The 26685-nt window shown below is 33.9% G+C and overlaps 3 protein-coding genes and 1 long non-coding RNA gene across 7 annotated transcripts; all 4 read left to right on the top strand.

Moving 5' to 3' along the window:
* The first annotated feature begins 1572 nt into the window (after positions 1 to 1572).
* LOC105168356 (E3 ubiquitin-protein ligase AIRP2) lies at positions 1573 to 4806 on the top strand. 2 transcript variants are annotated; one of them, XM_020695624.2, is made up of 6 exons: positions 1573 to 1845; positions 1951 to 2205; positions 3576 to 3738; positions 3901 to 3967; positions 4068 to 4299; positions 4404 to 4806. In XM_020695624.2, the coding sequence occupies exons 2-6, from the start codon at positions 2114 to 2116 to the stop codon at positions 4612 to 4614; spliced, it is 765 nt and encodes a 254-aa protein (XP_020551283.1). In that variant the 5' UTR covers positions 1573 to 1845; positions 1951 to 2113; the 3' UTR covers positions 4615 to 4806. The 2 variants fall into 2 exon arrangements, with proteins under 2 accessions (XP_020551283.1, XP_011086715.1); XM_011088413.3 differs by having other exon boundaries at positions 1573 to 2205.
* Positions 4807 to 11116: 6310 nt separating this feature from the next.
* TNO1 (TGN-related, localized SYP41 interacting protein) lies at positions 11117 to 19534 on the top strand. 3 transcript variants are annotated; one of them, XM_011088410.3, is made up of 9 exons: positions 11117 to 11321; positions 11408 to 11600; positions 12295 to 12591; positions 12673 to 15972; positions 16350 to 17388; positions 17500 to 18140; positions 18674 to 18824; positions 18899 to 18980; positions 19173 to 19534. In XM_011088410.3, the coding sequence occupies exons 2-9, from the start codon at positions 11487 to 11489 to the stop codon at positions 19273 to 19275; spliced, it is 5727 nt and encodes a 1908-aa protein (XP_011086712.1). In that variant the 5' UTR covers positions 11117 to 11321; positions 11408 to 11486; the 3' UTR covers positions 19276 to 19534. The 3 variants fall into 3 exon arrangements, with proteins under 3 accessions (XP_011086712.1, XP_011086711.1, XP_011086713.1); XM_011088409.3 differs by having other exon boundaries at positions 11117 to 11600; XM_011088411.3 differs by having other exon boundaries at positions 11118 to 11600; positions 17500 to 18131.
* Positions 19535 to 20411: 877 nt separating this feature from the next.
* LOC105168352 (CAAX amino terminal protease family protein) lies at positions 20412 to 23777 on the top strand. Its single transcript, XM_011088408.3, has 8 exons — positions 20412 to 20649; positions 20765 to 20826; positions 21499 to 21804; positions 22200 to 22260; positions 22424 to 22548; positions 22637 to 22699; positions 22824 to 22948; positions 23379 to 23777. Exons 1-8 carry the CDS (start codon positions 20571 to 20573, stop codon positions 23512 to 23514), a joined length of 957 nt encoding a protein of 318 aa, XP_011086710.1. The 5' UTR covers positions 20412 to 20570; the 3' UTR covers positions 23515 to 23777.
* A 252-nt stretch (positions 23778 to 24029) lies between these two features.
* LOC148787304 (uncharacterized) lies at positions 24030 to 24797 on the top strand. Its single transcript, XR_016066948.1, has 2 exons — positions 24030 to 24206; positions 24522 to 24797. It is a non-coding gene; the product is annotated as an uncharacterized LOC148787304 (long non-coding RNA).
* Positions 24798 to 26685: the final 1888 nt, after the last annotated feature.

Below are 26685 nucleotides of genomic sequence, written 5' to 3'. Positions count from 1 at the left end.
ATTATAGAATTTGATATCAATACAAACTGACAATCCATAATCAATGCACTAATTTAAATATTATGAGCTCGAATCTCGTTAAAAATAATCATTCATAATTGTATGAATGTTCATAAATTAACAATAATTGGCTCATACTATTTGATATAGTGATATACTAATTAACAGTTATCAGAGTGTTGGTAGAGTTGCAATGATCAAATTGAATAGTACCTCCAAACTTTGATCAAAGAAACATTTTATCCAATAATTGGCTCGTAGTACTTGATTTAGTGATAATTAAACTGAATTTGTTAAGGCATTGATGGAGCTGTAATGATCAAATTGAACAGTACCCTAAGAATTTGATCAGAAAAACATTTTGTAACGATTAAATTCCCTTAATTCAAATAATCGCAACATATTTTTAGTGCTCATTTGGCCCTACGATTGAACACACCAAACTTGCATTTTGAATGCAAAACCGTATTATTATCTTGAAATTTGATAGTTTTCCTTTTGAATTTTAATCTTAAATACCCAAAAAATAATTGCCTTCATGATTATGCAACATTGATATTAAACTAAAACAATTATGACTTTCATTTGGAATACATAAAAGGTGATTTATGTCATTATAAACCTATGGTAAAGAAAGGGCCCAAAAAGCAGCCTATGGTGGTATGAAAATGCAAATACCGATAAAATCAAGGACTAAATTGCAAACCCTAACTTATTCTCCAAGAAATATATATGTGGATAGTTTTATTTACAAGAGATAAATTAAGGACTTGTTGCTTTCCACGTGTGATGTGGTCAATGAACTTAATCCTCTACCAACAAAATAAATAATTTATTAAGAATAATAAAATATAATCATTATCAACCTCATCCCTTAAATTTTGCATAATACCCAATGTCCCCCAAAGTCTAAAGAATAATATGACTTGTATTATAAACAAGTTTGTATTATAGCCACCAAAATTGAATAAATATGAGGTTGAGACACCTTTGTGGGATTCTTTGCCAAGTTAACACCTAACTTTAACCAAAATTATACCAACAAAAACAAATAACCAATGATACATACAACCTACTAATCTTTTGAAAAATAATTTATTTACCTAATCAACTGGACTTTTCAATCAAAGAATGTGATTCATGTTGATATTCAAAAAAACCATCGATTCTTTAAGCGCAATTAACTATTTGAACATGAAAAATAATAAGTTTGTTAATTGGTATACTTTTTAGAGTATGAAGACTGTCTCAATATTACATATGAGTCTATGAATGTAGAAGAATTCTCTCGAGGTCTTGTAATTCTCTTCTTTTTCAAAATTTGTGCATTTTTATGATTTGACTCATATTGATATACGGCAGTATTAAGATAAAATTATTAATTAAGAACCAAATTATTATAATACTAATCTTGTTGATTTTCTTAATCTTATGAGTAGAATCTTGCTCTGAAAAATTAAATTATTATCAAGAAACACAATCATCCATTGACATTGTCTTGCATTTATCATTAAACAATTCCCCAAGAAATAAATTCCCCATTATTGTATGTGATTCTTTATTTGAGGACTTGGTTGAAAAGCAATGGGGGAAAGGCAAGATATATGATGACAACTATTGCATCATTCTGCAACAACAAACAAAGCCAGCCCAACTTTCATCATAGGAATTAAAGAAAGAAATGAGTTTTTCCATCTCTTGCATCATAAATTTCTGTATCTGAATTTCCACCCCACCAAATATCAAAACTGCCAAGCTCAAAATCCGCCCCCTTGTTCTGAGAAGAAAGAGAGTTAGTGATGGTAAAGTTGGAGTCTTGAAATAAAAGACACAGCAGATAGTAAGGTAGAGATCAAAAGGCAGAATAAAATTCTGCTCCTTTTCCTCTCTTTCTTTCCTCAGCATTTTGTTGTCTTGTAATGAATGAAATTTTTGGGTTTCTCAAAAAAGACCACACCTTGTGCTTCTCGCGACTTGGAGGGTTCATCCATACTTGTCTTTAAAAGGGCTCTCTTTTTGTGGCTTTAACATATTGTCTTTGGCGAGAAAGAAAGCAGCTTTCTTGCTAGAGGAGAGCAACTAGAGAGTTTTGAGGAAGAAAGAAGGGAGGAAGATGGAGATGATGCATTATCAGCAGCTGGGCAGGAGTTCTTACAGGGATTCTTTGAAGGTTTTGGAGTCTGATGTTCAGCATGCAAATTCTCTGTAAGCTGTTTTCTCCACCACCGTATTGATTTTTATCTGGGTTTTAAATTTTGATTTTTTCTGTTTCTGTGGAGTTGCTTTGATTTCTCCCTTTCTTGACATGCATGTGATTCTTGGATTTTTCATGTTGGGTTTTCAATTTGGAGTAATTATTAGTGATTTGACTTTGTGGATGAGTGAAGTTGGGAGGTAAGTGATGGTTTGCAATTTAACTGGAGGGTTTTGGTTCTTTCTTCTTATATTGTAATTGTTCTTTTTTTTTAAGGTTTGTGGAATGCTGATGACTAATGGGGCTTAGGTTGTACAAGCCCCATTTTGAAGATATTATTCTTTTTATTTAGATTTCCAGGGCTCTTGCATATGCCTATTTGGTTATTCCATGTTGGTATGTTTGTGGTTTTGATGATTGCTGGAATAACAAGGTATACATTTTTACTCCAGAATTCTGATTTAATTAACTGGAAAGTTCTTGTCCAATGTGAAAGTCTTTTCCTTTTCTGATTTTTCAGGTTTTTGTAGGTTTTTTAGGTCTGTCTTACATGTTTAAGGACATGCATTGTTAAAAGAGGTGTAGACAATGGCTATTGCATTTTGGGTAATCAATTTGGGAATGCAGTATGGTCTTTTCCTCTCTGCAGTTTTTCTTTTTTCTGGGGAATCCTCTCGGCAGTTTTTCGACTACCATTTTGTGAAACACTTTCTGAAAGCTAGGCCTACCTCCCATGCCTGGAAATCTTTATACCTGGTGAACACTTGCCTCTGGTCTTGTTGGCTTATGAGTCGGTCAAGCAGTCGTCTTTTCTGATAATGCAAGCCTCAATCAATTGGAAATAAGTCCCTTTTCTCTTTGCATGGTGTTGATCACGAAAATTGATGTGTTCAGGATTATGGATGTGTAAGGGTCAAAAGTGCCGAGGTCTTTCTATTCAGGGTAAGTAGCTTCATAATCTTCATTGTCATGTGATGAACATAGAACCCTAAGAAAGCATGGGAAAGAAAGTGGGGTGTGGCTAAAAATGCTATCCGAAACTGTATGGGCATGGGATGTGTGAACCAAGCTTGGCTGCTTAGGCTTGTCTCTGCATGAGATTATACAATTTTAATGTGGTTTTTTATTAATATAGGCCCTGTGGTCATCAGTGTCATTGTTTAGCTCGCTGAATTCTTTTTTGGGGTTTTATGTATTTACACTCGTCGTGGCTTGACATATGACAAGGAACGTCACGGCCATGTCTTGATGAATTCATTTACGTATATCTCTGACTTTGTTGTGTCGGTTCTATATATTGTTTCTATAGTAGGAAGTCAAAGCATAGAAAAGATGCTGTATGTATTGGCTTGCTGAATTTGCACGTTTTGTTGTTTTCCAGGGCTGCCGCCATTCCGAAAGCTAAGGGAGGTGCACGTCTTCAAATGAAATTGGTGTACAATCACTTGGCTCCTTTCTTTCTGTTTCTTCTTCAGTGGGTTGACTGTTCCTGCATGTGTTTTTTTCCAAGATACTTCAATCTTTGTCACATTCTCATTTACAAGGTATGGAATCTAGTACTGCTACATCTCCTATATATTACATCATAGAATAGTAAGTTTACATGCAACCGTTGTTAACAGTCATCAGTTTCCGTTTGTTTTCATTTATCCCCAGTAACGAGAATGCATGTTATGCTGTTTGGTTCACGTTCTTCTTTTTGGCAGGTGTACACAGATGGAAGGCCGAAACTTTCGACTCGTGGAAGGAAAGCGTCTATCAAGGACTTTTATGGTTTGTTGGCTTATCTTTTAGTTCCCTTCAGAAGTAAAGGATTACTCAAATATGTAGTTTATGAAAATGTTCTAATCATTGCTTAAAACACAACTTGCAGCTGTTATATTGCCATCACTGGAGCAGCTCCATTATGACTTGGTGGAGCTGGAAGGTACAAACAATGAATATCTTGTTCCGAGAAGTAGTGACAAGAAGAAACTGGAAGGAAGTGGATATCCCAACTTAGATTCCGAGAGAGATGACGAATGTGGAATTTGCTTAGAGCCATGCACCAAAATGGTCATGCCTAATTGCTGCCATGCAATGTGCATAAACTGTTATCGTGACTGGTAACTAACAGAAAACCGTTGGCTCTTACATTTATGCCAGAATGAATACCTGACGTTGGAGACAGTACCTCTTTTTCTGCCTAAAAATTCTTTTCAACTTTCAGGAGCACAAGATCTGAATCCTGCCCGTTTTGCCGTGGTACCCTAAGAAGAGTCAAATCAAGAGACCTATGGGTTCTAACATGCAAGGATGACGTGATTGACCCTGAAACTGTCTCCACAGAAGACTTGCGACGATTCTACCTCTACATCAGAAACCTGCCAAAAGATTCTCCTGAAGCATTGTTCTTAGTGTATTATGAATATCTGATCTAATGTGAATGAGAGAAGGGGGTATATGTAGGAAAAGCCGACCTTTAAATGTATATAGAGTCGGGTAAGGAAAAGTTCTCCCAGACTGTACATCTAAAAATAACCACCGCTTTGCTTTTGCATGTGCGGTGTTCTTGGGAAACTTTTGAATTAGTAAAGAGTTTTAAAGTATTCTCCGCCTGCTTTTTCTTTGCATCTCTATAATTTGGTTAAATTTGAAATGTTCTGCTCTATTTTTGCTTGTGCTATTGATCTTTTGAAGCTTAGTATTCTGCTTCAAGAAAATCCTTACACAGCAGCAAATGTATGTCTCTGCAGTAGGTTCTATTGCTGTGTTTTCTGATTAGAAGCTCAGACTGCTGGGAAAATATAACCTTCTTTAGTTTCTTGTGATCAGACAACACAGGAATAAGATATTTAGCGATGTCTTTCATCATTCGGGCTTGTGATTCTTCGCTCCCAGCTATTAGTATGCTGAAGGATGTTTACTAAAATACGCTATCTAATGTACGGAAAAAGTGAATAAAATAGAAATTTCGACTGAACTTATCCTATTATTATCTCACTCTCTTGATGCATCAGTTAGAGCAGGAAAGTATTAGACTGTTGTGGTCGTGCAATTCTGCATGGTCGGTTTACTTCTGACCAGCTCATTGAGAGACTGCCGGTGGAAGCCTTGGCTGCGGAAGAGGTTAGCGAGGTAATTATGCATCTTCTCTCTGAGATGAATGCTGTCCCAGTTGATGAATTTCTGAAATCCTTGCAGATAGATAAACTCAGGAGCGACACGGCAAGTGCTCGTTGAAATTGATCAGTTGTTGGCCACCAGCTTCACAGCAGGCTTTGAGCTTCCTCAATCTGGTACTCCTTTGGATTGAATCCAACTGTCAGGTATACCATGTTGAGCTATTAGGGTAGAGTTTCGTAATCTTTTCCGACTTCTTTCGTACGATACGATGCATCATTATTACTCTGTTGGCAGTTGTGCATCCCTTGTGATCATGGTCATTGAACTTGATGACGTAGATACTGGAAGGCCACTGGTGGTAGTCCTTGGACGACGACATATTTTGCTCCGTTTTCTCAGCAATGTCTATATATATGCTGGCTAGTTATGGAAAGTTTTTCAAGAGTGTAATACACACGCATTGAATTCATTTATATTTAGCGTTAACTACGCTCTCATAGAGTTTGTGTAATTATAGAGAATACTCCTCTCCTTTTGGAACTATCAAAATTGATCCTCTGAGTTCGTAACATTTACATACCACCTCATTCCATTTTACATGCAGTATCTAGATATTTGAGAGGATGTTAATGTTCGATTTTTCCAAATATAAGAGTGTAATTGTTCTGTATCTAACGCCAACTGTGAAAGCTAACGGCGTTCTTGAAGTTTGCAGAAGGCTCTCTGTAAGGTGAAAGCAGGAAATTGACGGCTAGGCGGTCATCAGACAACCTACTTGTTGAGTTTCTAACCAGAGATGAATGCGGATTGAGCTTTTGGCTTAAAAGTGAGTATTTGCACTTCCTCTAAAGTTGAATCGATCTAGCTTATTTATTGCAGTCTCATAATTTTCAGTTTGCGTTCGATGCTACGAGTTTAAGGAAACCTTTATGTTGTGTTTGGATAGACGGATTTGAAACTAAGGATTTCAAATCTATAGTAACAAATCCATTGAATTGTTTGGATAATTCAATGCTGCAGACAATTTTAAATTCTTGAATTCTCATTTTGAACTATATTTTGTAATGATGGATTTCAGATCCATTTAATATGTAGTAATTTTAAGTCGTTCATCTACTCATTTCTTCAACTCCAAATCATTCGATCCAAACATAGTCTTAGGCTACATCTGGAGTGGTGGATTTGGATTTGAGGGAAACATTTGGATTTTGAAACGACGACGTATCAGAAGAATTTGAAATCCATCAGTGTTCAACAAAACATAGTTCAAATTTTAGAGTTGAAAGATTAAAATCTTCTGAATTTCGAATTATCCAAACAAATTCAAAGGATTTCTTACATGGGATTTGAAATCCACGACTTCAAATCTATCAATTCAAATGTAGCCTCAGTTACAGGAGAGTTAATTTGGATTCAGCCCAGGTTAGAACTGAATATGTTGCTGTAGTTGTGGATCATATGTCAAATTATGTATGAGTTTTACATAGTATATGGCAACATATTATGTTCTTGTTCTTGTTCTTGTCCTACTTTAAATATGTTGTCTTAATTTTTCAATTTATACAGTAGTAGGAGAACAATTACATGTGCCATACATATTCATTATAAGGAGGGGCACATAAATGAAATTAGAAGTGGAGTTACACTTTCGCCCTTTACGAGAATTCTCTATTTACAATTGATTTCATTTTGTTAAGGCTCGTCTGGAAAATGTTGACATTTTTTTAGGTTATGTTTAATTATATAAATATTTCTTATTTTTTGTGAAATTATAGGTACATTCCTCCAGGATGCAGTGAATGGGGTAACCCTCAATTTAAAAAGTCACGTGAAGGTCATGTAACTCTTTTCCGGTGACTGAGGCAAATTTCCGACCAAATGTGTATAAAACTTGAGTTTTTTTAATTTATAGAGAACTAAAATGGAACCCTAGTAAGTTACGAGACTAAAATGAGAATTGCCTGAAGTCAGGGGACTAAAATTATCTTTAATCTTTGAATAAATACTTTCAAATAAATTAAACAAATACCCGCAAATTCAAAACTACTTCAATTATTTTTTTTCAATGAATCGATTTTAATTATATAATAAGTTTCAATCATTAACAAAATCAATCAAATATACCAATTATTGGTATCAAATATTGGTAATTAATCAACAACTTTTATTATAGTAGACATACATATTGATGGAGTTCGAAGCCCGACTTTAGAAGGTGCAAGAACGTGGCATGAAATTGCAATAGTGGACAAAGACAAGACCACCATCACAAGAGTACAAGAACCTCAAACAAATTCTTTGTTTGTCAAGAAATAGCTCAGATCAAACCTAATTCCCTGCAACAAAAGTTGGGATAGACAAATTTTCAACTACACCTAATAAGTTTTATGAGCAAAACAACAAAACAAGAAATATCATATTCAACCACCAAAACATGACCTCTATGTTTGGTTTTGTGTTTTGGCCCATTTTAGAGATGGGCCAAAATACAAAACTTTGTTTGGTTTTGTGTCTCCACACCTTCACTAGGTGTGAAGTAAATTTTGGTTTTTTTTTTTTTTCTCTTTCTTCTCTCTTTCTTATTTTTGGATTTCTTCTCTCTCTCTCTCCTTTCTTTTCTGTCAGCTTTTTCTCTTTGTTTTCTTTCTTCTTTCTTCTTTCTTCTCTCTCCTTTTTTTAATTGTTTTTTTTAAATTATTTGTATTATATGTATTATATACTATTTAATATATAATATATGTAAAATATAATTAATAATTACTACTAAAAAATAATTATTAATTTATGAAACTATTGATATAAATATATTTACTATCAATGCTACTTGGTCAAAATATTTAAAATTTTTCTACCTAACGGAAAAATTATAGCAGTTGCATATACTACTGATAATATATCAGTATTATATACCTAATTCGTATTTTTATTACTTCAATTATCTATTAAAATTTATCAGTTTATATATAAAAGTCTAATTAATGTATTATAAAAGTCTAATTAATGTATTTTCAACATGTTGTATAGTGCATTTAACGCTTGATTATAATTTTTTTCAATTTAGACCATTTAATCTTTTGTACTCATAATTTTTCCTATTTCAATGAAATATTTGAGAAATTTGAAAATTGAGGACAATATACCAATAATACATACTTAATTCTAAATTTTTTATTTAAATTTTATATATTATATTTTTTCATTCCAAAGATAAAGTCTAACAAAATCATTTTGGAGACAATACTACAATGTACTTAATTATGTATTAAATTAGAATTATTATTTAAAATATAAAAAGAAATGCCTCAATAAAAAAAATTACTTAACATAAATATATATATTATATTTCACTAACAAACAAAATAATATATACATACACATATATATATTAAAAGACATGATTTGACAATGAACAGTAACTCCTGTCTCCCAAATCCCAACATCAAACCTACACCACTTATTTTATAATATTTTATATTATATCAAAACACAAATCCAAACATACCATCTATCTCAAACACATACTTACTCATCTCTATTTTTCTCTCTCTATCTCCAAAACACAAAAATAAAAACACCCAAAACATTAATCCAAACATGATGGACAATTTCCACCGTCTACAATACTAGTAAAAAAATAAATAAATTACAAGCCGCTTTTTTAAAATTTATTATAATTATAACTATTTTATTATTATTTAAAAATATACAAATTCTCCCTCAAGTTAATAATCGTTTCATAAATACTTTCTACAATGTGTTGTCACGAGAATCATTTGTTAGACAATGATTAATGTTGGGAGGTATTTGTAATTTTTCAAACAATAATGAGTAATTATAATGATGACAAATCTCATGATAGCATGTTGTTCAATTGGTAAGAGTTTGTGGGTTTAAATTTCGTGCGTATGGGTATATATGTACTTTTGTAGTTGAGTTTACAACATTGGATAAAATATTTGCAATCCAATTATTTCATCCAATTGGTCTCTATCAATTATTTTTTTATGTAGTGACTAGTTTACCCTTGATACTAAAATAAAAATAACTAATATACCAAATAAAAAATTGCATAAATTTCAGTCAATATATTTTCTCTTTATTTAAACTAATTGATTTTCAAATTTGATTATTATGCCTGACAATAATATTTTTTTTTCACTAACTTTATTTTTTTAGCAGTCAACTAATTTTATTTATAAATATTTATAAGATAATTTATATTTAATAATTAATTATGTTAGAACTAAAGTCCAAGACATTAATTACCTAAAAAAAAATCAGTTCTCATTTTTTTTTTGAAAATTTATATTGTAAAATTCAAGTTCTTGAATCTAAGTTAAAGTTTTTGCAATCAATTTTGAATATTGGGATTAATGCAAACAAGTACCTGATCAATAAAAATAATTATTTTCTATACATTTATTATATTAATTAGAACATAATTACTTCTTTTATCTATTATTTGAGTGCACTTTCTTGAGTATTATATATGTTATTTAATAATAATTATTTTTATAAGTATGAAAAATATATATAATAAAACATACCAAAAATAATACAAAACAATCTTGAAAATTAAATATTAAAATAAAAAGTAGAATGCCTAAAATAAAAATAAAATATATTGGTTGATACTTTTATAAATTTTTCTTAGGTATATTTATTATTTTCATTTAAAACTTAAGAGTAAAATGATCATTACTTAAAAAAATAAGAAAAAGTAAAAAAATAATTATGTAATTATGTAATTTCATCAGTAATATCAGGGATAATTACACTTTCCTTCCTTAAAGTTTGATGTAGTTATATGTACATCCTCTATAATTTAGAAAATTACATCTAGCACCCCTAAAATTTGCTTTCGTCTAATAAATAAGTCCCTTTGTTAGTAAAAATTCTCCAAATTTTTTGAAATTAGCAAAAAAAAATTATATTTACCTCTGATTGACTTATTATCGATTTATTATAAGTTAAATAAATATATGATCAAATTACCCTCATATGTCTTCATGCGTCAATATATGTGAGGAAGTATATTTTTCCTATTATAAAGATAGTTTAGTTGGAAAAAAATTACTCGACTTAAATAAGCTAATAATAAGTCAATCAATGATAAATATTAATTTTTATTTAAATATTTTTTTAATCAATAAATTTGGTGAAATTTGACTAACAGAAGATTTATTTGTTAAATGGAAGCAAATTTTAAGGGTGCTAGATGTAGTTTTCTAAACTATAAAAAACTTACGTATAATTTTATCAAATCTAAAGGAAGGGAAGTATAATTATTCTTAAATTAATAATGAAATTCAAATACCGATTAAGTTATTTGTAATTATTTAAATGGCAAAATAACATTAATAACGAATAAAAAATTTACGTATAATTTTATCAAATCTAAAGAAAGGGAAGTATAATTATTCTTAAATTAATAATGAAATTCAAATACCGATTAAGTTATTTGTAATTATTTAAATGGCAAAATAACATTAATAACGAATAAAAAATTTACGTATAATTTTATCAAATCTAAAGAAAGGGAAGTATAATTATTCTTAAATTAATAATAAAATTCAAATACCGATTAAGTTATTTGTAATTATTTAAATGGCAAAATAACATTAATAACAAAATTTGAGTAGCTAAAATAAATTTGACCCATTTCCAATGCACCGATTCAAGGCCCAACTTAAAAATGGTCAGGCTCCGATCCGTTAGGCAATGAATGGATGGAATCGGGTCGGGTGTATTTTAAATGTGCCGTTTGACCTTTCGGACAACCTGTCCAATACGGCGTCGTATGGATCACAAACCATGAAACTCTTCCCAATGTGTTGGCAGTGACGAACAGAGATGCACAAATCATCAACACCGCAGCAAAATCCAAGATCCCTTTTTGTGTTTTTCTTGAAGGGAAAAAAAAAAGAAAAAACCCAATAATCAGAGCCCACTTCCCCAGATAATTTAGACTCTTTTGCTCTGTTCTGTTCCTTTTTTTCTTGGAGACAGGACTGTGAAAAGGGTGTGTGATTTTTGTGCATTAGTTCAAGAATGAAATCTTTATGGAATTCTGGTATCTGAAGGTGGAATCTTTCTATTTTTTTTCAGATCTGGGCTTTTGTGAAAAGGGTGAAATAGGCAAGTTGGGCCAGTGGGGTTTTTCTTTTTTGTGTTATGATTGATAGAAATGGAGGATAATAATGTGAGAGAAGAGGCTTCAGCTGCGGAAGATGGAAGGTTTTCTCCCCTGGAACCCGCTCATGGTGCAGCAGCTGAGGGTGCTGGCGATTCAGTTGATCAGGTGGCGACTTTTTGAACAGTTTGATTTGAAATATATATATATATGTATAGTATATATTGCATTGTGTTGAAACAAAAGAAAGTTTCTGAATGCGAGGGGAAGCAAAGGAATAGAATAGTGGAATTTGTATCCTATTCAAACAAAGGAAGGTGACAAGAGATTATGTGTGTGTTGTACTTCTTTTGATATTTGCTTTTCTATTCTCTTGTATTGTTATAGTATTCCAATAACTAAAAGGCATATATCAGATATGATCAATCTTATCACCCTTGGACATGATTGCCTTTGTATTTAACTTTTTATTTGGAACTTGATGTAATGCATTTACCATCCTTCATCCTTGTAGTCTTAAGGAGAATCTCAATAAATGTTGTCAAAAGAAAATAATGAATTAGGCTGTTTGGGGTCGGTATTGTGATTGAGAATGTTCTGTGATACTTCAGATAAAATATGCATATTTTCAACAAGTATAGTAAAATTTAACTAGGAATTGTTTGAGGTTGTTTGCTGTCCCTTAAAACGATAGTTGATTATTATGGTTCACTGGGAAAATCTTCTTCTTTTCGGAAAGCACCATTAACAATCTGTTTCTCTTAAATTACTGTTGATGCTAAACAGAGGCACACATCATATTTGTAACTTTTATTAAATGACTTCAGAACTCAGTGTCTTCTGTTGACATTTTTACCTGCAGATGAATTGTGCAGTCCCAAATGACAAGAATGCATTAGGTTCTTTGCACAATGAAGCAAATGACACAAGGACTGTGGAAGAAGGGGCGAGGGAGGATATGTTTGTTGATTGTCCAGATGAGATAGAAACTTCTGAATCCCAACAGAATTCTGAGGGGAAGGATAATCCACAGGATGACCAAGCTGATGAATCAGACAGTGGGATCAAAGTCGAACAATTGCTGGCTGAGATCGAAAGGTTGCGTGATATGCATGAGCAAAGTGTTTCCGAGAAAGAAAGATTTGCACGAGAATATGAGGTTCAAACTTTGGATGCATCTGTCCTGCTTTAATTTATTTGTGAGTATCTTGACCTGAATAAAAATCCACCTTGTATGCAGGAAGAAAGAATGCTTATGAAAGAACTTGCTCAAGTTTGTTACCAATTGAAGGTTCCAAATGAGCAACAGACACCAGTTGAAAATTCTGATGGATTGGTTGAACATCTTCAAACTGAAGTGGTACATTCGGATGTAAAGACTCTGGATTCTGGTGCCTCTTTGCGCGAGATGATAAGCGGGTGCTCTACGTTCCTAAAAAATGCTTTGGATGAACATTTGCAGACTCAGGAAAAAGTTAGAGAACTCCACTCTGTACTCTACATGAAAGATCAGGAAATTGATGTTCTCAACGCAAAGGTTGCCGAGTTATCTGAATCAAGCAATACTACTCAGTCCAATTCAAATTCTGAATATCAGAAGTTGTCTCAGTTATATGAACTTCAGCTTGAGAAGGATGGGCATATTGAGGAAATTGCAAACAGGATATCAGCATCCCTTTCCATGCTGCACGATCAAGAAGAGCCATTTGATGGATCACTTATAGAAAAGATTATTAACATTGAAAAATCACTCACATTTTTAGTTGAAAGGTATAAACTTTTTGTTTCTGAAAGTGACCAGCTTAGAGGATGTTTGAATGAGGTTGGACTAGATGTAATGCTTGATGAAATTGGAACTTTTTCTGTGGCATGTGATAAAATGCTTGAACTTAAAAGAAAGGAAGAGAATTTGTCCCAAAATCTAATCAATCTAGAGAGTGAGAATCTGAAATTGGTTGAAGAATTAGAGAAACAGAGATCAGAAATTGGAAGATTAAGTGCAGAAGTTGGCCAAGAGAGGAACAGGTATGCTAACACAAAGGAGAAGCTTAGCATGGCCGTGACAAAAGGGAAGGCATTGGTACAACAGAGGGACTCACTGAAGCAATTGTTGGCTGAGAAAACAAGTGAGTTGGAAAAATGTGCAATTGAATTGCAAGAGAAATCAAGTGCTTTAGAGGCTGCAGAAAAGACAAAGGAATTGATTGGCACAAGTGAAAAGTTTGCTGCTTCGCTACAGGAATCTCTTGCAGAAAAGGAAATGATTCTTCAAAGATGTGGAGAAATATTATCTGAAAGTGTGGCAACAGAGGAACTGCAACATGCAGATATCACCGAGAAACTCAGATGGCTTGCAAACGAGAAAAATTCCCTTAAGGCTGTTGCTCTGCAGTACCATTCATTCTCAGATGCCTTATCGTTGTTTGATTTCCCAGAATCTGTGGGATCAAGTGAATTCGATGTGCGTGTTCGTTGGCTTGCAGAGTCATTTTCTCTGTGTAAAGAAGAAGCTATGAGGTTACAATCTGAGATAGCTAAAATAAAAGAAGCTGCAAATATGCAGATTGACCACCTCACCACTTCACTTTTGGCAGAAACACAGGAGAAAAGTTATCTGGAAGCAGAACTGGAGGACTTAAGAAACAAATATGAAGCACATGAAAGGTTGCAACATGAGCTAGCCGAAGCTAGGGAAGCTGTAAATAACGAGATCGATCACCTCAAAACATCACTCTTAGCAGAATCACAGGAGAAGAACCATATTCAACTGGAGTTGGAAAACTTGAGGCAGAAATATGACGAAGTTGTGCAAAAGGAATATCATGTTTCATTGGAAAAAGATAGAATTGTTAGTATGTTACTGGAGGCATCTGGACTTGCAAATGATGCTCCTGGAGAGGCTCATCCAGAGCACTCTGAAATGACCACCATTGTTGATAATTGCCTCGCGAAGATTAAAGAGAATACATGTCATGTAGAACCGTCTCAATTTGATGTGGAAATCTTTGAAAGCTTCAAAAGTCTTCTTTATATCAGAGATCAGGAAATGAGTCTATATAAGCTAATTATTGAGGAAGATATATTAGATAGATTGCAGGTTGGTCATTTGTCAAGTGAGTTGGGAATGAGGACTAAAGAACTTAATTCCCTAAAGGATGAGAATGATGGAATGAAGAAAAGTCTTGAGCAGTTGGAGGATAGATGTGCTTTACTGAAGGAGAAGTTATCTATGGCTGTCAAAAAAGGCAAGGGGCTTGTTCAAGAACGGGAAAACTTGAAAGGTGTGCTGAGTGAGAAGGACAAGGAAATTCATCAGTTGAAGTCTGAACTGCAGCAAAACTTAGACAGATATACTGAATGCCAAGATCAGATTACTAAATTGTCACTTGATGTGGAGCGCATTTCTCTGTTGGAGACAGAGCTTGTTGCGACAAAGGAACGGGCCGATCAACTTGAGCAGTTTTTGGCTGAGAGCAACAATATGCTACAAAGAGTCATGGAGTCAATGGAAGGCATTACCACTCCACATGATTTATCTTTCAGAGAGCCTGTAGATAAGGTCAAATGGATTGCTGGACATCTTCGTGAACATGAAATTTCAAAGTTGGAGGTGCAAGAAGAACTGAAGAAAGTAAAAGATGAAGCAAGTTCTTTGACCAGCAAGTTGTCTCAAGTCCAGACGATGATGGAGTCACTCGAGGATGCCTTATCAATCGCAGAAAATAGCAGATCAGAACTCTTGGATGAGAAGAAAGAACTTGAAGTTTCCAAGGCACTTCTGGAGGAGGAACTACAGAAGGAAAAAGAGAAAGCTTCTTCTCATACAATCAAGTTTGAAGAACTTTCTATGAGTAAAAAAGCACTTGAAGATGCTATGTCACTAGCAGAGGACAATATTTCTAGGCTCATGAGTGAGAGAGACATAGCTTTGGAAAGTCGAGCTCTTGCTGAAGATCAGCTTCAGAAATTGATGGATGAATTTTCTAACCATACGACTAAACTTGCTGATGCTGACAGAACTATTCAATCCCTTGAAGATGCATTGTCCCAGGCACAGAAGAATATTTCATTACTTGCTGAAGAAAACAGTAAGGTACAAATTGGTAATGCTGATTTGGACAGTGAGATGAAGAAAGTCAGAGAAGAAGCTGATTCATATGCTAGCAAGCTTTCCGATGCCTCCCTAACGATCAAGTCACTTGAGGATGCATTATTAAATGCGGAGAATACCATAGCAGATCTTGTTCAGGAAAAGAAAAATGCAGAACAGGATATTTTAGCACTTTCGTCTAAGTTGGAATCTTGCATGCATGAGTTAGCTGGAACCCGTGGTAGCGCATTGAATCGGTCTGTGGAGCTCTCTGGTCAGCTTAGTCGTCTCCAGTTACTTCTTAAAGATGAGAGACTTTCATCCTTGCTAGGACAATGTTTTGAGAGAAAATTTGAGAGCCTAAAAGATATGGATATTCTACTAAAAGAAATGGGGGACTGCTTCCTGGAAATGGATACCATTGTGCTGCAAAATAGTCATGTGACGGAGGTATGCTTGTTTGTTGCATGTTCGTGTTATTTATTCTTACTCAACCCTAGCTTGTATGATATGCCTCAACACTCTTTCTGATTTAACAGCCGTCCTCTCACATGTCTAATGCAAAAGAAATAAAGAAAAAGGATTCGAAAAAGAAAGTTGTATAACCTAAAGGTGAATAGGCATATGTTTCAGTATAAAAAATTCAATTTTTGCCTGTCTTGTTGCCTCCCCCGTGCCTTTGAGACTTGGTGTGTTCCTTACTCTCCATAAGATTTGTTATTGGTGTGTGATTATGAACTGCCATCCTATTCTCCTTCTTGCTTATCACTGATCTTGTGTCTTTCTTACCTGATGGGCTCTATGCACCTGCCCTGTTTCTTTTGTAGGATGAACCTTCTATCTCAACAAAACTGCCATCTACTGCTGATATTGCTTTCGACAAGGAAATGTTAAATGACGTGGTGAATGCAGTTGATAGTGAGAGCATCATGTCTCATATTGAAAAGATGAATGAAAGATTTCATCTGAAAGGCAAGATGTTGGCTGATAAATTTGAGAACTTATCCACACTTATGGATGAATCAAATGCAGCTTTGTTGAGAAGATTATACACAACGAAGGATAGAATAATGAGTATGATCAAGCATACAAAGTTGCTCAAACAACAAGTGCAGGACATGGAAACAGATAAGCAGAAGCAGGAGGACACTATAGCATCACTGGGAAGTGATATTAGAATTCTGTTGTCTGCTTGTGCTGATGCGACTCAGGAGCTGGAGTTGAATGTACATGAAAATGTGTCGGAACTGAGATCTATACATGAACTGGTGAAACTTGATGGCACAAAGTTCATGGATCTTGGAGCAGTTGGCGACGATGTAGCTGAATCACTTGCTACTGACCACGTGAAGATGGCTGAGAAGCTATCACTTGCCACAAGACAGAATCAAGATCTTAGTAAACATTTCCACGATGCAATAAAAAGGTTGACGAGTATAGCAGAAGATTTGAAGAGCAAATTGAGAGAAACTCAACTAACTTGTGATAAAGTTTTGGAAGAAAGAGATCTGTACAAAGACATAACCTTGAAGTTGGAGACTGAGTTGGAAGCACAGCAAAACTTATGTCATGAGATGACAATTAAACTAGATGATTATAAGGAGCAAGAGGATGAACTAAGGAAAAGAGAGGAAGAACTGTCTACTTCACTATCCAAAGTCTTGGAAGAAACTCAGCTAACTTATGGAAAAGTCTTGGAAGAAAGAGATCTATACAAAAATAAAACCGCAGAGTTGGAGAGTGAATTGGAAGCACAGCAAAACTTGTGTCATGAGATGACAATTAAACTAGAAGATTATAGGAAACAAGAGGATAGACTGAGGAAAAGAGAGGAAGAACTGTCTACTTCATTATCCGAAGTTCATGGTAATTTGTTCTTGATCAGAAATATGGTAGCTTTATATCATATGCTGCACTTCTTATCTGTTTCTTTGTTATTGGCTCTGTAAGTTACGATCTATTGTGATTTTGTTTCAGATATGGAAAATTCGCCATTATCAGTGTCTCAAGTAAAATCCATTTTGGATAAGATGAACGAGGTTGAAGTCCCTGATGCTGCATTTGCAGTTGGAAATTCACATGATTCAACCAATGTAAGAAAGCTGTTCTCTGTAATAGATGGTTTTAATGACTCTCTGCAGAAGGTAAGCTTACTCTCTCGTAAAAACGAGGAACTGCAATCAACCATTGATAAGCAAATTCTCGAAATTGAATTTCTGAGAAAGCAAGTTGAAGATCACATGGATAACGAGAAAGACTCTGAAAAGATGAACAAATTGTTAGAACTTGAATCAGGTTTGAAAAATATTGTTTGGAAGCTGGGAGGCGGTGATTTAATGGGTGATCTAAAAGCAGCTGGGTCAACATGGCTACTGCCCTTGCTTGACAAACTGGTTATGGCCAAAATGCTCGAATCTGAGAGTTTGAAATCTAAAACTGAAGAACTTGGCGCCAAGTTAATTGCGACCCAAAAGCTTGTGGATGATTTGTCGAGCAAGGTTAAATTACTAGAAGATTCGAATCAAGCTCGAATTTTTCCACCAGAGATAGAGCAGGAAGGAGGAACCTCTGTAGCTACTCAGTCAGAGATCTCAGAAATGCAAGATGTGGTAAATTTGGTTTGTGCTTATTCATTCTCTCTATATTGCTTAGCTATGGTGCTATTTGTTATCCTTCTTCTATCGCAAGATGCTATCACCCCGATGCACTAGGGATAACAAGTACAAAGAAGGCTTGTTTGATGATCATTTGCTGAACTCACACACCAAATTAGCAATCTTGGACCCTTCACTGCCATTACCTAATAGTTGCATACTTTTTCATCATTTGCTAGCGTTACTAGTATGTCAAATCAAGAATTACATTATGCAACGGTTGCTTCACTGTATTTTATTTGCATGCGGGCCGAACATAAACTTACACTCCAGGGAGAGTTTATCTGACTATTTTGCTCACCTCAAAAGCATTGGCCCTGAAGAAAAAAGATAAATAAAGATGAACTTAAGAATTTTCTCATCACTTGCTCACATGGAGAAAGAAAAAGAAATTTTATGTACTCACAGAAAACAAAGTGACAGTACAGTAATCACTTAGTGTTGTATGTGGCCCAGATAGAAATGGTGCATGATAGCTGCCACTTTAAAACTTGCAGGCAGCAGTTGGTATGAGCAACAACATTCCTCACGTTCAGTCTGCTGCTCATGTGCGTTCATTGAGGAAGGGTTCGAATGATCATCTTGCTATCAATATCGGCTCTGAGTCTGAACGTTTGATAAACAATGAGGAAACTGATGAAGATAAAGGTATGTATTTGAAGAATTGATACTCTTATGGACTGTGAAAGGCCTGAGACTTCACGGTGAACTTGTCCTTGCAGGTCACTTATTCAAGTCCCTGAATACCTCTGGTCTGATTCCTAGACAGGGCAGAAGCGCTGCCGATCGAATTGATGGAATTTGGTAATAATGCTGACTTTATCTCTAGCTTGCACATGTTATTCACTTTCTCAAAGGAGCACGTGATACATTCTTTTGAAAAGAATTGACCTCCTGAACTTGGTGTAGCTAGGATGAAGTTGACAACGTGCTGGATTTAAACCACCATATCTTATATTATGCAATTTAATTATATCTTATATTCTATTTTTTCAGGGTATCAGGAAGTCGAGCTTTAATGAGGCATCCGCGGGGGAGGCTGGGACTCATTGCTTATTGGCTTGTCTTGCATATTTGGTTACTCGGCACCATTTTGTAACACCTGCAACGTGCGACCTCCACAGAAACTACAGATAGAACTATATCTTTTAAAATTTTGTAAAATAGAGATAGTCGAATTTATCATTCTTTTTTCACCTCTCACTTTTCCCAAATAGCCTGAGATGTAAATGTTCATATCACTCTCCCTTTCTCATTCTCTGCAGTCCAATATTAGGGATTCAGAGAACTCAGCTCAGAAATTGTGCTCTTGTGCAGATATTGGCATTGTCTAAGAAAATAAATTTGATCTTGTCCCAGATTTCTACCTATTCCTGTTAACATATCTGCATTGTAAGTTGTCGTTCTGTAGATGCTACACTCAATGCATAAATTAGCAAATGAGTTTACATTCCCTGCAACAAACTCCTAACATTTCTCGTGTCATGTCGGATTTTGCAAGAAGTCCACCAATCACAACAAGTGCTAGAGGAAGTTCTCTGCAACCCTTTGTGACAATTTTTGTCCATGAATTTAGGGTCTTAATATCCTAATGAAACAACAACATTCGATAGCCAATTAGTTGAATGTTGGATCTTGAAAGCAAAGATGCACAAGTTGCTCCTTATTGAGGTATGTGATCATAAAACCAACTAGTTGGCAATTTGTAATCAATTGTAAACTATCTTATTTGGTGTAATGTTAAATATCATGAATATAGTTATTCATTGGACCTTCTTCGTCCTCTTATGATTGTGCATTACTAATGTACTTTACGGCCATCTTTATCGTGGATAAAACTAAAATAATTCACGGAGCATATTAGTTCATAAAAATATTTTAGAAAACTCTAAAAAATATATAAAATTGTAATTTATAAATAAAAAAAAGTACTTTAATCAGTTCACCACAAAAGTTAGATGAAAAACTAATTGAGACTAACATAATGGACTCATTATTATACGAATATTAAAATCAGGGGTTATTTGCATTTTCTGAACAACGGGAACGTATTTGCAATTATGACAAATTTCAGTGACCATAATTTATCCTAAAATATTAGTGATAATGAACAATAATTGTTACTAATGACCTTAAAATGATTTCTTAATATTTTCATTAATATTATTTTTTGTTATTGTAGTTGTAGTACTTTGAACTGAAGTGGTGTAGCTTTTGCTATTTCCAGAGCAGTACTGTGCTATACAAAGATAGATATTTGTATGAGTGGAGAGCTCTTGAAGCTTTCCTTCCATATACCCTCAATCTTTGTTTGGGCTTTTCCTCAACTACATATAATGTCTCTCTTCCGACACAAGTAAGGTGGTCGGATCATTGCATTCAGAGGTTAAACATATGGATTTGCTAAGCACAAACTGCTGCCTGAGGGTAAAATCTCGCAGTCCCTATTTCCGCGCCGCGTCCCAGTTCTTGGGTAATTCTTTCCTCATCTCTGCTTTCAAGATTCTTGATATGTATATATGAATATGTTTCAGAATTATTGAAATTGGGTGCAGAAAATGCTGAAAATATTTTGAAATTTTTGTCAGGTGTAGATAGGGAAATTTGTGGGTGCAGTAGTTCACCCAACTTCTTCACCAAATTATGCTGTGTGAGTCTTTAATTCAGACTTCTCCTTTTCTACCTACTTAGCTGCAAATTTAGAGGCTGTTAAGAAAAGGAAAAATTGCAGTTTTAGTCCCTGTAAATAATTTAGGCATGTTGAAGTTAATTTGGCTGCAATTTTAAAAAAATTAATAATTTGTGGACAAGTATGGCCGGAAATTCATAATTGGCTGGAAAGTGCATGTATTGTGATATACTATTTGTACATTTTTGGTTAATTTATGAATTTCTTACCAAAATTGTTCTCAAATTATCAATATTTTTCAGTTGTAGGACCAAATTGCCAAAATTTTCAACAGGGCCAAAATAACCACCCCATGCTTACAGGTCTAAAATTGCAATTTTTAACCGGTATAAGATGTGAAGAGCTTATAAGCTCGTTTAGAAAAAAATAAGGATTTCCCGTCTTATTTTGAAAATCTTCATAAGCTAGTTTAGTTTCCTTGAGTTAAATAAAAATTTTGTATGACATATTATAAGTTTCATGATTTATTTTGAGCAAATATTTCAATAGCTTCTTTCCGGAATAACATATAGCGTCTTATAAGTTTAAATAACATTTTATAAGATCTCATTATAATTAAAGCTTAGCCAAACACCCTCTTAGTCTTCTGTTTTTATTTTGCTATTTATTTATTGTGATTATTATTATTTAAAGGGACATGGAGGTAGGGTAAAGGCTTTGGCTGGTCAGAATCAGACCAAGAGATTAAGAAAACGAGGAAAATTTCAGAAAACGGACAAGGATTTACCTCAAAGAGTACAAATACAAGATGAATATGATGGTGTAGATGCAACATTAATATCGGGGGTCGATTATGTTGAAGATGGGAATAAGATGCCTTCTTCTGGTACCTCGGACGTTCAGAGTACTTCAGTTGTTGTCCCATCAAGGACTGCTGTGCTTCAAGCATGCACTGTCACTTCTGGTCTGATGGGTGCTGTAGGTGTTCTAATTCGGCAGGTACATGTTGTTCGATTAGTACGAAAGTTTTTCGAACTTCTATGTTCCCTTATGTGGTTGTTCGTCGTTTTTCTTTCTTTTTCTGTATGGTCCTCAATTCTTCACAACTGCAAAATCTTGAGTTTTAATGTGATTGTGCTGGTTTTATTGCCATGAGGTTTATCAGTTTCAGATATTATTAGTAATAGGACATCTATGTGATTGTGCTGGTTTTATTGCCACGAGGTTTATCAGTTTAAGATATTGTTAGTGATAGGATATCTATGCTTTTGTGTAACTACGTATGTCTTTTATACTAAGAATTGTTACATTTGATCAACGTTTGGCATGTTTCATTGTAATTCTTGATAGTCATAAACACTAGTCTAAATCTTACATCCTGGTTCGACTAATAGGTTTCCCACTTTGCTGCAAGAGAAGGATGGCCGGTTCTTGACTGTTCCGCAGATATAACGTGTGAGATTCTCGTTTCTCGCTAAAACCCTTTGAGCAAGTAGTTTGTGAAGGATTCACTCACAAGCGTTCCTGTCTGACTCAAAACGATAGTGCATTCCCAGAAGTTGATGCCCTAATTTCATACGCAGAATCTTACTTGTGCTGAAACGTTCATGTTGTGCAGTTAGCTTTGAGTTATGGCATCTTGAGTTGATTGCTGGATCAGTTATACTCGTGTCGTCATGTCGTTTCTTGCTACTGAAAACATGGCCAGATTTTGCCGAGTCTAGCCAAGCAGCTAATCAGCAGGTAATATCCATTCGCCGTTACTGAAAACAGCAAGACTATAGTCGTCGTTGCACTCTTGTCTATGATTTGTTTTCTTCTTCTATTGCAGGTCCTTACTTCCCTGGAACCTCTGGACTACCTGCTCATAGCATTTTTACCAGGAATCAGTGAGGTAAAATTTCGTAATCCTATTCCAATGTCGATACTCTCTGACATGATGTTAGCGTGGAAACGAGAGTATAGAGGAAGTGACCTTAATTTGGAACTCATGTTGCATACTATTTGGAATGGAGCAGGAACTCCTCTTTCGCGGTGCGTTGTTACCACTTTTTGGCGTTAATTCAACGAGTATTTTCGTGGTTGCTGCGTTATTCGGTGTACTACACCTCGGAAGTGGTCGAAAATATTCCTTTGCAGTCTGGTAATATTATTATCTTTAAATTATATTTGGATTGATGGATTTTGAATCATCGATTCCTAATAACAAATCATCCGGACTTGTTTAGATAATACGAAATTCAAATATTTACGAATCCTTCAACTTCAATTTTGAATTGTGTATTGTTGAATATAGATGGATTTCAAATTCTGACCCAGTCATTTGAAATCCTAAACATTAATTTGCGACTGATTTTATAAAAGTCAACAAACACCTTAACTTTTTATAAAAGAGACATCTATCCCCTCTGCCCTCGCTGTGCTGTGTTTTTCACTCGCATAATTTGCAACTGATTTCATATTCTGGTCTGAAAATTGTCTATTTTGTCATGGTATACTAACTACAAAACTCCAAATTTAATTTACAGTTAGTTTTGTTTTCTCTCCAACCCTAACGCGCGTCTCGTTTACAGGGCAACTTTGGTCGGCCTTGTGTACGGCTACGCTACAACTTGGTCCTCGAGCATTATTGTGCCAATGGCTTCTCATGCACTGAACAACTTGGTCGCTGGCGTCATCTGGCGCTACTCCTCCAATTCATCAAAGTAGACTGGATGAACGCATTGTTTCAGATTTTTTTATTAAAGTTTTCATTAACTTGAAGTGTGGCCATAATCCCTAATTTTTAGGGCTTACGTGGGTGGCCAAATTTGTAATTTTATGTCTATTTTATCCTTAATATTTTGTGCATTGTATATTATAGAGCTTCATTGGATTACCAATCTCTTACAGTTACAAAACTAAATTTGTAATTTTCCCCTAGGAAATACTATTAACTATGTCAAGATTTACGTAATTTTGACACACTACTACATGCATGTCAATCACCAAATCAAACACATTTCTTATCCATATAATGTTATGATTATAATTACCTATTTGGATAGAATTTCCACTAAATTTAAATTTGTAATATTAAATTCCAATTCGAGTGAATTTTAAATTACGATAATAAAAGTAAACATTTTTTTCAATCAAAAAGGAAAAGGAGATTACATTAATCAAATTTCAAATTTCACCAAATTCACATTCTCTATTTGGTTTAATTCCCAAACTCTATAAATATGTGAAAAACAAAGGCAAAGACATAAAATTGGTAGAAATGAAATCAAGCATGAAAATTGTTGCAATTCTAGTCCTTGTGATCCTTTTCAAAGTCGATGGACTCAAGCTCGATCGCCTTCCGCTCATGGTGAATCCTAATGACTTGCGCTCGTCCAAAGATCTTGTTCCTGTATATCGTAATAATCATCTCCCTCTTTCGCTCTCTTTATTATGTCTCGATTTTATTTGAATATTACATATTAATTGGGGTCAAAACGAAATCCAGTACGACTCATCTCATTTGTCACCCACAAATTAAATGAAAAAATGAATCATAAAATATAAATATATGAGATGTCAGTATATCTTTTTAAATTAAAAAAAATAATTGTAATATATTGAGATTTTATGAATGTTGGTATTTAATCATTCTTCAAATTTTATTTATTTTTTGAATATTTGATATGAGTAACGTGAGATATTAATTATATGTTGTTTGGGTGGGGGAGCAGCCTGCACCAGTAAGTGCTTTAGATCATGTTGTTACTGCAACATAGAGAAGATCCCTCCGGTTTGTGAGAAGTGCTGCGGAGAAGATCCCTCCGGTTTGTGACCTACCCTCGAGGCGGCGGCGGCGGCGGCGGCGGCAGCTGGAGAAATAGACCTATATATATATATATTATATTTATAAATAAAATACCTTGAAAAGAAGTAATATATTTTCCCTAAATTGCTACTGCATGCATCTTCTGAATAACAAGAGTTGGAAGACACCCTAACCAGCCTAATACCAGTGTTCTTAGCTGCCTATTCACATTTTATTTATGTTAAATGACCACATCATCATCAAATTTAATTTGTTAAAGAGAATAATCATTTAATAATAATATCTTAACACGGTCCTCTGACGCAAATCCTATACGAGAAACTTTTTTTTTTTTTTAAATAAACGGGTGGTAATATAATTCAAATCAATATTTCTTACACTACAAGAAAAAAAAAAATCAACGCCAGCTTGTTAGTAAGTAAAATTCTCGTCTCTAACTTACATTATTAATATAATAAATTTACTTGCTAATAAATCTAGCAACGAAAAGTGCTTGCTAACGAATTTAGTAATGAACTTTCCAAAATGTATTTTAAATAACCTAAATTAACATCAAATTTTTTCGTAATTATTAAAATATTTTTTTATAGTATTTTAATCTAACTTTAAAATCACATTAAAAATTTGAGCCATTAAAAAAATTATTTAATATTAATATCTTAACTATTCCAACAAAAAATTTCCACCAACTGCATCATTAATTTATTATTTCACCAAAAAAAATAAAAAAAGGGTATCAGACTGCAATTTAATGCCTTCATATGTACTGATAAAAAAGATAAAAATTAATGCATGCAGATAATGATCAGTTAGGTTGCCAGAGTAGCAAGAAATGCTAGAGAGAGTAAAGATGAATTGCTACTCATCTGATCAACCCATAAATGCTCTGCATGCTCCAATCTTTGTCAGACTTTCAGTATCCGGTATTTGTCTTATTGGCGTCACTGCATTTAACTAAAAGCGGGTTTCTCTAATTAACTTAGGAGTACTGTCATGCTAAAAAAATTATCAATGTATGTCTTTGCATAAGTCTTTTTTTTTTAAATGGATAAATAATTAAGATGTAAAAATTGAAAGTAAGGATCATAGGTAAAACGGATAATTTTCTACACCCCATATTTATATTTTGTCATCAGATTATCAATATCATTTACACAAATTACTCATATTTTTTTAAAAAATTTCATATACACCCCAAAACATTCATATTATTACACAAGCTATCCTTATTTTTTGGCTGTCATGGATAGTTTTTGTAATTACATATATAATTATCCCTAGGTAAAAAAAAATATATTGATGTGGAAGTATTTGATAAAAAAAAACATGTATTACCAAGTTATTTGCAAAATTACCTAATTACCTTGATAAAATAGATGAATTTTAAAGTCAATAAACATAAACTATATTTATTGTCCACAAAGCACTTAATTTCTAGTGTAGGAGCAATTTTATGTAACAACATTATTGAAAATTAAAGACCCTCCAAGCTACCTATATATAATAATAGACAATTATCTTTGTGTGCTTGATTTTTTGTATAATTGTTGAATAATCAAATTTAAATTATAAAAAAAAATTATTTTACATTTCATATCTCTGACGCACTGCTTCACGTACAAATGAAAATTTTTAAGTGTTTCTTGAGGGACAATCCAATAATTTGGGCTCAAAATTTTCCACGTAACGTCTTACATTTGAACTTGAATGTGAATTTTTTTTTAAAAAAAATTGAGACTCCTCATGTGGAACACTGTCGTTGTGCAACAGTGAAATTTGAATTTAAAATTTCTTGTTTGATGTGATTTTGTTATTAAAAAAATAATTTTAAAACAGTTATATTGAGAAATAAAATTTTGTTCAAAACAATTTAATAAATTTGGGTGTGTATTATAAAATTATAATTTGGCTCAAAATTAACTCTACTCTAATTTAATCTTGAGAAGAAATTAATAAAATAGTTAATTTTTTGTTTTTATATAACTTTCATGAGGACCATCACATTAACTAAAGTAGGTTTATGTATATGTGGAGATGTTCATGAAAGAAAGCGTGGATCAATGCCGCCC

Source organism: Sesamum indicum, linkage group LG8 (assembly GCF_026168435.1).
Source record: "Sesamum indicum cultivar Baizhima isolate 11 linkage group LG8, ASM2616843v1, whole genome shotgun sequence".
Taxonomy (NCBI): domain Eukaryota; kingdom Viridiplantae; phylum Streptophyta; class Magnoliopsida; order Lamiales; family Pedaliaceae; genus Sesamum; species Sesamum indicum.
The sequence above is the reverse complement of the archived record's forward strand: the minus strand, read 5'-3'. Positions and strand labels throughout refer to the sequence as shown.